The sequence below is a fragment of the Tetrahymena thermophila genome (genome assembly GCF_000189635.1).
Source record: "Tetrahymena thermophila SB210 genomic scaffold scf_8254592, whole genome shotgun sequence".
Lineage (NCBI taxonomy): Eukaryota > Ciliophora > Oligohymenophorea > Hymenostomatida > Tetrahymenidae > Tetrahymena > Tetrahymena thermophila.
Window position 1 is genome coordinate 671,850 of NW_002476363.1, and position 13,079 is coordinate 684,928.

The 13,079-nt window shown below is 21.5% G+C and overlaps 1 protein-coding gene across 1 annotated transcript; it reads right to left on the bottom strand. All coding sequences in view use genetic code 6, as the record gives it.

Annotated features, from left to right (window-relative positions):
* Window positions 1-2,305: 2,305 nt before the first annotated feature.
* Window positions 2,306-11,322, bottom strand: TTHERM_00718080 (transmembrane protein, putative; the record flags this gene model as incomplete). Its single annotated transcript, XM_001015127.2, has 19 exons — window positions 2,306-2,469; window positions 2,509-2,736; window positions 2,790-2,978; window positions 3,027-3,165; window positions 3,304-4,070; window positions 4,194-4,578; window positions 4,631-5,584; window positions 5,638-5,769; window positions 5,833-6,460; window positions 6,568-7,958; window positions 8,012-8,464; window positions 8,522-9,051; window positions 9,253-9,565; window positions 9,629-9,882; window positions 9,959-10,288; window positions 10,346-10,477; window positions 10,537-10,944; window positions 11,000-11,167; window positions 11,220-11,322. The coding sequence occupies 19 exons, from the start codon at window positions 11,320-11,322 to the stop codon at window positions 2,306-2,308; spliced, it is 7,668 nt and encodes a 2,555-aa protein (XP_001015127.2).
* Between the last annotated feature and the right edge of the window lie 1,757 nt (window positions 11,323-13,079).

The following is a 13,079-nucleotide window of genomic DNA, read 5'->3' on the forward strand; positions in this document are numbered from 1 at the left end:
ATTATTTGGTGGGGAGTTTTTTAAATAACTTCATATGTTGATTAATTATTATTTTTGATGTTTCTAATTCTTTTCTTTTATCTACAATATATATCTACAAAGCTACCTCTAATAACAATAAAGTACTATCCTCAAAATTTTTAATATAAAAACCGGCCCCGGAACAAATCTAAAAAATTTTATGTATGCCCCGTGGGGCAGTTGTCTCATTATATATTATATATTTTTATTCAATTAGATTTAATTACTTTTTTGAATTTTCTTATTTCTACTTAGCTTAGCTAAGCTAAACAATTAATTAATTAAAAACGAATGTATGTAATTAAATACAATTCACTAATATAGTCGTTTCCAAACGACGAAATTTTTGAATGGCATTTTGCTATACTTGTTTAGAGAAGATTATTAAATTTTTTATATTCTGTATATTCATTGTAAATATTCAAATATTTTATTTTATAATTTATATTTTTAAAGCAGTTTTTGTTTTGTTTATAAAAATAAATAATAGCTTTAGATTATCAATCACTATTAAAGTTTTGCAAATAGTAATATAAAAGAAGCTATATAAATAGGAATATTAAGTAATGTCAGCCGAAGCTAAAGCAAAATTAGCAGAATCTCTTAATTCTATTCACGATACTTACAAACTCAAATTAAAGACTTTGTAATTGTATTGACATTTTATTATAAATTAAATTCATAATTTATAAACAAATGCCAAAAAATATTGTTTAAAATTTATGAAAAATCTAGCTTAAGGTTGAATTTTTAGGATTCTATAAAAATATTTTAAAGGAGAATAAATTTTTTTTATTTTTTAGCGAATTTAATTTATTAAATTCTTATATGCAAATTTGATTTGCAAAGAGTAGATACCTTACATACATATAATTATTAACAAAATTCTTTTAATTTTAGTTATGTCATGTAATAATTGTAAATATAATGACTTTTATAAGATATACAAATGACTGGTAGATAAATCAATAAAAGTTATATAATTATCTATAGTTTATTGGTAAAATTTGCATAACACTAATAAAATAATTTGCTATTCAAATATACTTAATTATTAAAACTTATTAAATAGGAAATTTAATACATGTTTAGAGAAAATTATTAAATTTTTTATATTCATTATATTCATTGTAAATATTCAAATATTTTATTTAATTAATATCTATCTATTTTTAAAGCAGTTTTTGTTTTGTTTATAAAAATAAATAATAGCTTTAGATTATCAATCACTATTAAAGTTTTGCAAATAAAATATAAAAGAAGCTATATAAATAGGAATATTAAGTAATGTCAGCCGAAGTTAAAGCATAATTAGCAGAATCTCTTAATTCTATTCATGATACTTACTAACTTAAATTAAAGACTTTGTAATTAAGATATCAATCTTCATTTGATGAATTGAGTAAATTATAATATTGAATTCATAATTTATAATCAAATGTCAATAAATAATGTTTAAAATTTATGTAAAAGCTAGCTTAAGGTTTTATTAGTGTTATTATGCAATCTTTTGATAATACAATATTTTAATTTTCCGCTTCAACTAAATTTTAATTTTCAACAAAGTTAGTTAGTTTGTTTATTCATCATTAAAATTTATTTTATTTTCAAGAATCAGGCATAGAAAATTTAGAAAAATAAGTAGAGGGATATTTGGCTCAAGACAGCAATTCTAGAGTTTGTAATTTTTTATTTATAAATAAAATAGCTTTATAATCTACTTAATATATTACCAATTTAGGAAGCACATTAGGTATTTCATACATAACTATTACCTAATAAAATAAATGAAAATTAAACTTTATAAATTTTAAACTATATATTTAAGTTTATATCATTCAAATTTAATTTAATTTTAAATCAATTATTAATAAAACTATTTAGAAAATTAAAGTTTTAATTCAAAATAGTAGTAGATTTATGAAATGTTTGTTATGTTTCTATTATATTAATTATTTATATATTAAATTAATTAAATTAAAAAACTAAACCCAAAATGATATTAAATATCAGTATATTTGTTGGAAAAAAATAATATAATAAAAACATTTTAATTTTTTTTGTCTTTGAAGTAATCTTTCATAATGTATTTATTTTAAATTCTATAAATAATATTCTTAAATAAAAATAATTAGTTTTTTATTTTACTTACAAAACTAATAAAGCTTAATATTTAATATAAATATATTATTAATAGGAAAAAATGAATTTTAAAATTGATAAATCTTTTTAGTTAAAAACAAAATATAAAATAATATGTATTATTAATATTTAATAACAATTTTCAGATATTTAAAGTATTATCTATTTCATATTCAGTAAAATAAATTAAATTGTTATTTTTATCCACCTGGTTAACAGAATTTAATTTTATTTATTCATTAGAGTTATCCTTTTTATATTTTTAACTCTCTTTCAAATCCATTGCCATATTTAATTCTTCGAATCCTAATATTTAATTAAAAAAATTAATGATTAAAAATAAACTATTATATATATTACATTAAAAAAGAGGAGATTAGTTTATCTCTCTGCTATAAACAGTATTTGGGTTATTTTCATTATCTTTATCAAAGTAATCGCATTCAGAGTTTAATTTTCGTTAATTTTTAGTAGCTAAGTATTTTTGTTTTAATTTTATTAATTTATTAGAGTTATCCTCTTTAACTTTTTAACTCTCTTTCTAATTCCTTACTAAATTTAATTCTTCGAATTCTAATTTTTAATTAAAAAATTTAATGATTAAAAAAAACTATTAAAAGTATTACATAAAAAAATAGGAGATTAGTTTATCTTGCTGGTAGATACAGTATTTGGGCTACTTATATTATCTTTATAAAAGTAATCTCTTTCAGAGTTTATTTTTTGTTAATTTTCAGTAGCTAAGTCATTAAGTTTATTTTATTTAATAGTTTAATTAATCTACTAATCTTTAAATAGTCTTTTATGATTTTTACCTATAAATTAAATATATTAAATATAACAAATAACAAGAGTTTTAATACCTATTTATATCTTAACACCAGATAATAAAAGATCATACTTTTGCTCTTCACTAAGATTTAAAAATTCTTAAAAAATTCTTTTTATTTTAGCTTTCAATTATGGATTTAATTTTTATTTTTGAAACTTTTGAACAAGTGACTTTGTATAAGAAAATTTTTAAAAAAATGAAATGATAACATTCTTAAATTACATTAAAAGTCCTATAATAACTCTTTTAATTATTACAATAATAAACCAAGCATTGATTGTGATTATAATTGCAATAGAAGTGATTACTTAATAATTGAAGGGATTATTGTTTATGAATAAACAAAGTAATACAGAAACTGCACACACGTTTGTTTGATAAAAATCAACTGAATTGTACCCGCTCAAACGATAAGGTTATAAAACAAAAGATGCTATCCCATAGAGAGTAACCACCATAAAAATTAGCACTCCTTTAATATTAATTTCTTAGGAATAGAAGTTAAGAACTATAATGATTATCATTTTTTCTAACATTTTTACGAATTCCCAATAATATTTTTTGCTTTTATACTCTCTGTATAAAAAGCCATATTTCTTATATATTTAAATGTTTTGCAAGTTATTTTTATTTCTGTATAGTATATAAAAAAGTCCAATAGGTATAATAAAAGCAAACACTAATAAGCAAGGAGCTACTAAGATAGAACTATAGGTCTAGTGCTGGCTAGTGTTGCATTCATAAGTTATATTATAGAGTATATAACTAGAATCTCCAATTATCCTGCATGAAAGAATAGCTATCATTTGAAAAACCAAATCAGATTAAACTAAAATAAATATAAAGATCGCAGCAGTACAGATAGAATAATAACGAACTTTTATATTTGTAAATAGCCTTTATAAAATTAAACTAAGTATAAACACCATTAAATAGCCAATTGGAACAATTAGAGTAAATAGTAGTTTAAGATATATCATTGGTATATCTGTTTATATATCTTTTAATATACATTCAACGGAATTCATTTATTATCTTACAGGTGTTCCTAAATACTACGAAGTATCAAATATATCTTTTGTTTGATAAAATTTAAAATATTATTTTCATCTTAAAAAATTTAGTTTTTTTAAATAAATAAATAATCTTGATTGATAAATTAATAATTTAAAAATTTTTTAATTTTAATTTTTTTTACCTGTAGCTAATTTTATATTGAAAGTAATAACTGATCCTATTATTTGTAAATAGTTAATGAATACTTTAATATAAACACTAGCTTTTTCTCCATTTCGAGATTTTCTATCTTTTTGGTTATCATATTTGACATTTAATTTAGATTAATATTTAATCTCTTTTAAGGATGAGCTTTGATTATTCTTTAATGAGTGTCTTTTCAGAGCTGCTTTAAAAGCAATTATTGTTTATTCCTCTAAGTCTCCTTTTATGGCAATCCGAATTGAAAATAAAGTCCAGATTACTATTAAGATTGCTTTCCACAATAAAGCACTCAATTCTTTACATTACCCACATTAATAAGATCCAACTTTAGAATAGCTTTCTCCCCAATAGCTTCCATAAATCTTATTAATTTTAAATTTATTGTTAAAATAATATTTAAAAAGTTGTATTTACATCGCATTCTTCACATAGAGGTCCTATGTAACCTTCTAAGCATACTTAATTACCATAAGTATTTCCAATACAGTTTTAAGGCTTATTTACACATTCTATAACTAGAGGACTACTTTCATCTTTTCTCCAGAATCCTTAATTTACATATATAATTCCATTTTTGCATTTTGCTCCAGAAGGACATGAATAACATTATTGTGTATCGAGAGAGTATTTATCTTATTCACAGACAACACATTCTGTATATGTATTGTAAAAATTATTAATTTCACCATAATTACAACTTCTAAAATAAACTTCTAATTCATAAGAATAGTTAGACTCAAATTAATTTGTTTATTTATTTAAAATTTTTATAACATTAGATTTGAACTCAATTATTGCTTTTGAATTTGGAATCCCTATTAATTACATACCTTAAAAAACAAATTATTTCTATTTTAAATCAACAAATGCTGTAGAATTTCCTCTAATGTAATAATTTGATATATTTTTTGTCTTGCTGCTAAATTATGCTTAAATTATTATTTTATCAGCATCTAATGGAAATATTGGTTTAGCAGTTTAATCTCTTAGCTAAAAGATTATATCTGGAATTTATGCTCCACTTTTAATATTTGATAAAATCAAAGAATTAGTTGACTCATTGAAATATTTATTTAAATCTGTAGTCATGATCAAACCTAAATGATCAGGATATGAATTGATATTATCTCCATAAAGAGTGGCCTAGTTATTCAATATAATGCTTTAAGAGTCTATAACTGGATTTATACCTAGATTATTAATGCATCCTCCGATAACTGCATTGTTATTTGATAGATTTGTTTTATAAATTTTGATCTATTACTGTACTGTTGATTCACTTTCTGAGCTAATAAATAATGCCCCACCACTTCCATTTAAAGATTGATTGTCAGTTATTTAGCAATTAGACAAAGTTAAAGTAAAAACCTATTAATTGTATGATTAAAAATTTTAAATTATTTAAAAAAAAGAAGTATTACATCATCATTTTAGGCCTTTAAAAACATAGCTCCTCCATCTGATATGGCAGTATTTCCAATCATTTGAGTGTTTTATATATAATTAAGATTAGAAACCAAACCATTAATTGATATAGCACCACCGTTATTGGCCTATTTTTAAATAAATATTTAAATTACATAAAAGCTTGTATGATATTAAATTATTTTAAATACTTTTGATTCTAAAAACATAGAGTCAGATATAAAAAATTGTGTTTAGTTCAACTAAAGTATAGAGCCAAAGCATAGCATGCAAATTATTTTCTAAAATATTGTTTATTATTATATTTATAATTTAGATTAAAATAGTGATATAAGTGCTCCTGAATTTATCAGAGAAATCTAGGATTGTAATACTCGTTTTGAGGATATCTAATTTATGTTTATAAATTAAGATTCTTCAATTGTTAGAGATCCTTAATTGACACTAATTAAGTATGTGGAAAAAGTAGAGTCTTTAATTATTAATCTTTAAATTATAATACTCGTATTAATACCATTAATTAAAAGAGGGGAAGTATTTTGTAAATTTTTTATTATTAAATTTTAAAATCCACAATCAACAATCGACAACATAGATTTTTAGAGTTAGAAAAATGACACTGATTAGATGTCAGATAACTTTGTTATTTGATTCAAATAATCAGGATAAGTTTAGTTAAAATTATTATTATGAATATTAAAAAGAGTAACATTAGAATTTTAGGTATTCAAAAAATATGAGTTGGTCTAGCCTAAAATATTGGTTAACTCTCCTTCATAGAATAGAATCTAGCTTAATAAATTCTAATTTTCTGATTATCTGAATATTGATTAAAAAAAAATTTAATATTATTTTTAATTTTCATTATTTTATGGTAATAAATTTATGTTAATAAATATTTTTAATCTTAAATTAAAATAATTTACATTATTGAAATCGAGGAAGAATAAGAACTAAGTGTATAGATATTACTAAAGTTAGATGATTTACACACAAAATTTAAATTTGAGTTTTGTGAATTTATGTAAAATGCACCACCATCATTCTAAGCATAACCTTCTACAAATGAAGATTTTTCTATAAAAATATTTGTTTCTGAACTAAGACTCTCGAAGTAAATAAACGAGCCTTAGCTTGCTGTGGATTGACTAAAATTTGAAGAAAGAATTTACAAATTGTTTGATTTAGCTCTTAAGCAACCTCCTTATTATATTAAAGTTGTTACATTATCTGTGATATTAAATGAAGATTGCTTGCAATTAGCGTTAATGATGGTTATATTTTGACCAACTATATATTGAAAATTAAAGATACTACTAGATACTGAATTAATATATTGGTTATTAACTAAATATATAGAACCTAATGGATTAATTGCCTGAATTGCAGAAGTTGAATAGGTTTAGGTATTAGGAATTGCATTTAATCTATTTTAGCTAAAAATTGAGTTGCTTATTGTTATATTAGAAGTAAAAGTGGAAGTAATTAAAATTGGATTAGCTTAGGAGCTAGCTTAAGTTTATTCAAAATATGAACTTGTGATAACTACTTTTGATAAATTTATTACTGAATTTGTGTAAGCTTAATTTTTTATGACTAAAATAGAATTATTTATTCCTTTTATATAGCTTGATTATAGATTAGTTATGCTAATCTTTTTTATTTCATTAAAAATTAAACATCCACCATACTCTCTATTGACTAAATTATCAAAAAATTTTTTTTCATTTAAGCAAGAAATATTGCTAATTGAAACTAGAGAAGATTAGGATAATTAACAAAATGCTATTTCTTATTGGTTTTTTACTGTAACTTCAGTTATTTAAACTGAAAAAATTTGTTCAGTGAGAACTAATTAAGTAATTCCGAGGTAGATATCTGATTAAACTTAAGAAGAGGGAAAGTAAGAATTATCAGTGAAATTTAAATAACTCATATTTAAAGTGTGTTAGGGAAGAGGATTTATTGAATAAATAGCATCAAAAAAGAGATAATTGTGTGTTGTATAAAATGAGTTATTGTACATAGTTATATTCTAGAACTAAAATGTTTAATTTTTTTGTTAGATTGTGCTGACAGTTGAGAATATCTATAAATTACAAAACTGATTATTGGACATAGTCATATTAGCTACATTGAATTAACCAGCTTCAAATAGCTAACCAGAGAATTGTGGATAGTAAATTTAATTTATATCACATAGATTATTTTAAATTATAAAAGTATCAATAATAACATTAACTTCGCTCTATTAGGTTAATATACTGAATTTTTCACTTAATTTACAACTATCTATTAGAATATTTTAAAGTACAATCTATTTAATATAATAAAAATATTTCATTTTTAATTTACAGTATAAAAAATTACCTATTAAGAATTAACGATTGTTATTAATGTTGATGTATTTGAAAAATCTAAACTTTTTATGTTTAAATTTTTAATAATCAAGAAAGAATTATTTATTTAAAAAAAGAAGCAATCAGATGTACTATCTGTTGAAGATATACTTATGTTATCTATAGTAGCACTTGAAATAATACCATCGAAATAGACCCCACACTTTTATTAGGAGCTACTAATAATAAAATTAATAAGTATATCATCAATGTTTAGCATAAATAGACCCGAGAATTGGAGCAACTAATTTACATTAATTTAAGCTAATTGATTATCATTCCAGCTCTAAATTGTTAAATTTGTTTATGCAAAAACTTATAAAGTTAGCAGTTCATTGTAAAATACCATCTAATTTTAGTTGCTCATTAACAAATTAACATTTAGAATTTCAAATCCGTTTATTAATTCGAAATATTATTAAACCTATTTTTAAATAGAAAAATATTTTGGTAAAATATTTATTTTAATCTAGAGATTTACTAAAAGTAAAGATGAAATTATACTCAAAGAAGTTGTATAAGGCTATTCAAAAGAACCTATCCCATATATACATTTAGTATCAGCAGTTTCAGTAGTATTAAAATAAAACTACATTTAGCATTTCTAAGTACAACTAAGTAAATTTTAAAGACATTATCCAATAGGGAAAAATGTATTACTATAGTAATACTAAATAAATAAAACCTAAGTCTTTTCTATATACTGAATATTATTTCCAGCATCTGTTAAAGAAGGAGACTGGAAATGCATAAATTATTCAAATTATTAAGTAACTGTATTAAAACTCCATAAATAAACATCTCCACTCATTTAATCTCCAACTCCAAAAATACTAATTTGATTGAATACATTTAAATAGTATGGATTTGACTTTAGCTTCATTAATGGTTAAAATGTTTTTTTAGAGAAATTATAGATAATTACACTGTAATCACCACAAACTGTTATTAGAAATTTATTATCATCAGAATGAAATAATTAACCAATTATTGAGCCAGAACAATCGGACGCTTTTTATCAAAATTAATTTTTTAAATGAATAAATAAATAAAATAATTTTAAAAATATTTTATTATTATTTTTAAATTAATGAAAAAAAACTTTTAACTTGTTGGGATAGGATTTGATATTTCATTAGTTTATTTTCATCTAAAATAAAATGAAATTAATTCCCATTTTGAATTTTATGTTTGATTTTATTGTAAGATTACCTATTGAATATTTGAATGAAAGGTCTGTAGAATTCCAAACAAAAATACTTCCATTAACAGCTATTCCAACGATTTCTTAATCTTCTTAGGAATAGAGAGCATAACTTGTATTTTGATTATTTTCTTCTACTTTGTCTGAGAGCAATTTAAACTATTATTAAGAGGTAATACTTATTGCATAAAATAAGAAATTTTCATTTTTTTATTTATTAGGTATTCCTACAATAACCCAAATAGCTTGATTAATATAGTAGGGATCAATATTGAAGCTTATTTAATCTACATTAAGATTTAACTACCTTAAATCATATAGCTGTTTTTATAATTATAATAACTTTAATATTTTTGATTAAGATAGAAAGAAAGAAATAATTACTTAAGGAGTGAATGATGAGTCCATTACTTTATAAAATCCTAAGTATGTTTAATCATGCATAGCAATAAAACAAGTATTACAGTTTTTTACAGAAAAAAATGTATTTTATCTTGCTTTGATTTACTTAATAAGAGGATAAGTAAGGATAGATTTTAGGTTACTTGGAGAATCTTTAGTGACTTAAATTTTATATAATGAAGAAACAACAAAGTATATTTCTTAATTGAGTTAGAAACTAAATATTTTTGTAAAACCTGTAGAAATATAAGCTTAATTTTATAGTATAATATAATGGTTAAAGTAAATTTATTTTTGAAATTTTATTTTTACTAAAACGAGTGAGCTAAGTGTTTGTACTATATGAATAAACAAATACAGCTGATTATTCAAAGTATCCAGTGTAGTATGGTATTAAAAATTATTGACTTTCTTCCAAATGATACCATCCATTAGTTGGATTTCCTGGTAGTTAAAGAGTAAAAGGTTTTTTGATATTAGCAAAGCTAAAAGAATCAAATGTATTTGTATTCTAATTATAGACAAAATTTAAATCTATTCTATAAATAAACCAATAGCTACTTATGTATAAACTGCCTTAATTATTTTAAGAATTTATAAAGCTTAAACTGACTATATTATCTCCTGAACCAAGCGGTAGACCTATTTTTTTAAATTTTAAGAAATTTATAATGAAAATTATTAATATATTTAATCTACAATCAGTCTTGATTAATTTTATCTAATTCGATTATAAATTAATGACCTAGAAAGCATTGATTTGACAATAGACTCCTGCTAAAAATATAATATCATAACTCTTGTGGAAATCTATATAGTTATAATTATAACCTATAAAATAAAATAGAGTGAAATATTATTCTTTAAAAGACTTAAAAAATTAGATATACCTACTTGCGAATAATATCCATTGAATGAGAATTATAAAGTTTTAAAATCAATTGACCAAGTATAAGCACCATAATAATCAATTACTGCTATAAAATTCTAACCATTTGAAAGCTAAAGTATTTTTGCAGAACAAATATGATTACTAGAGTCAGAATTAAAAGGTAAAATATTCAAAGATAGAATTTATTTTCCTTCTATAAAGTCAACAACATATAATAAATATGTTGAACTTTTTAAGACACAATAATTAGATCCTTTCATGAAATGCATACTTTCTAAATTACTGAATGGTAGTGTTTATTAAGATTCAAGAGTATAAGGATCTGCGTATATTAGCTATTCTGAATTCAGAACTAAAATTTGATTTCTTTGTAGTACATACTCCATTTGAGATATAACGTATTTAGCTTTAATAAAATAAAAATTGTTTTAAAAAAGTATAAACTATTTATTTAAATTTACTCTTAATCACATTCACAATATTATCAATTTCACTAGAAAGATCATTGTAATATACTATACTCTAAGACTCCTAACCGTTTTAATAAAGTACAGTGTTTATCAAAAGTATATTAGTGTTAGGCAACTTCAAATAACTAGAAACAATATAGTCCTCAAAAAATCTAGGCTCTGTTTTTAAAAATTTATATCTTAATGAATTAAAATATTAATTTAATCTTACGGTGCTGCCTAGAAAATGCTTAACATATTTAAGCATTTAAGTTTTGTATTGATTACAATAAGATTATGACTGTTAAATTCAAAGTAAAGAATGATTTACTCATACTAATAGATATTTTTTCAACCTTCTATAATTACTATTTTTAATTCAAATATAGGTTTTGAGATAAGATTATTGAATTATTTCGTGGAGAGTTTTTTAAATAACTTCAAATGTTGATTAATTATTATTTTTGATATTTCTTATTCTTTTCTTTTTTTCTTATATCTCAAATTTATGATTTAAATGTACACTTCTATTATTGAAATTAATCTAAAAAAACTAAAAAATATTCTTTCAATCTTCTTTTATTCTATTTTTAATTCAAATATAGGTTTTGAGATAAGATTATTGAATTATTTCGTGGGGAGTTCTTTAAATAACTTCAAATGTTAAATGTTGATTAATTATTATTTTTGATGTTTCTTATACTTTTCTTTTACTATTTTTAATTCAAATAAAGGCTTTGATATAAGATTATTGAATTATTTCGTGGGGAGTTCTTTAAATAACTTCAAATGTTAAATGCTGATTAATTTTGATTATTGATGTTTCTTATTCTTTTCTTCTTAATCTCAAATTTATGATTTAAATGTACACTTCTATTATATAAATTTATCTAAAAAAACTAAAAAATGTTCTTTCAACCTTCTATTATTACTATTTTTAATTCAAATATAGGTTTTGAGATAAGATTTTATATGAATTATTTCGTCAGAGTTTATTAAATAACTTCAAATGTTTATCTATTATTATTTTTGATGTTTCTTATTCTTTTCTTTTATCTACGATATATATCTAGAAAGCTACCTCTAATAACAATAAAGTACTATCCTCAAAATTATTAATATAAAAAATTTAAAGTAATTGTTTTTAAATTACTTAAGTATAAAATAATTTTTACCATTTTAATTTTATAATTTTAAACTTTAATATCACTTTCAAAAAATAATTCAGACATAAATATTATTGATAAAGTAAATTCAAATTTATAAAAATTTGAATTACTGAATGCTTATTTTTAAATGGATTTTTGATAGCTTCATTAAATTAAATATATGTTTCTATAATTTAAAAAAATTTGTCAATTCAAAATGACGGTTACACTAATATATTAATTATATTAAAAAAAAATAAAATGAATCAATTAATTATTATAATATTTTAAAATTCATTTATAATCTTTAAAGAACAAATATTTAGAATTATTTTTATATTTAATTAGTTTCATTCTTTTCTTTCTATATTGGGATTAAATATGATCTAATAAGAATCAAAATAATATTTTGACTTTCATTTTCTATTCGTACTATCAAGGTTTTAGTTTATGTTTAATATATTTGTTTGAAATAATTACTGTTTAACTTTTTAGATGTCTTTACTGCTTGGCTGTGTAGATTATAAACTATGACTACTCTTGTAAATGCTTTAAGAAAAAACAGAGTTCCTTTTTCTTCTATTTATTTACCAATTTATTTATTTTTAAGAATTAATTTGTGGCTGGCCTTGTACATTAGGAGTTTGATAGATAATACTAATTGATTATATTTCTTCGTTATTTTCTAAATTCTTATCCAGATTGTTATTATTAACTATATTTTAATCCATTTTTTGTTAAGTTATACAGGTGAGGATTTTTAGATAGCTGGTTATATACTTAAATCCAGAGCATTTTTTACAAGTCCAGCCATTTACACTTAAAGAATTTTAAATTAAAAATTAAAAACATTTAATTGATTAAAAAATATTCTGGAATTGTTCTATTAATCAAAAAAATAAAAAAGTGAGCTTGGCTTTTTTTTTTTGATTGATAAAAAATAA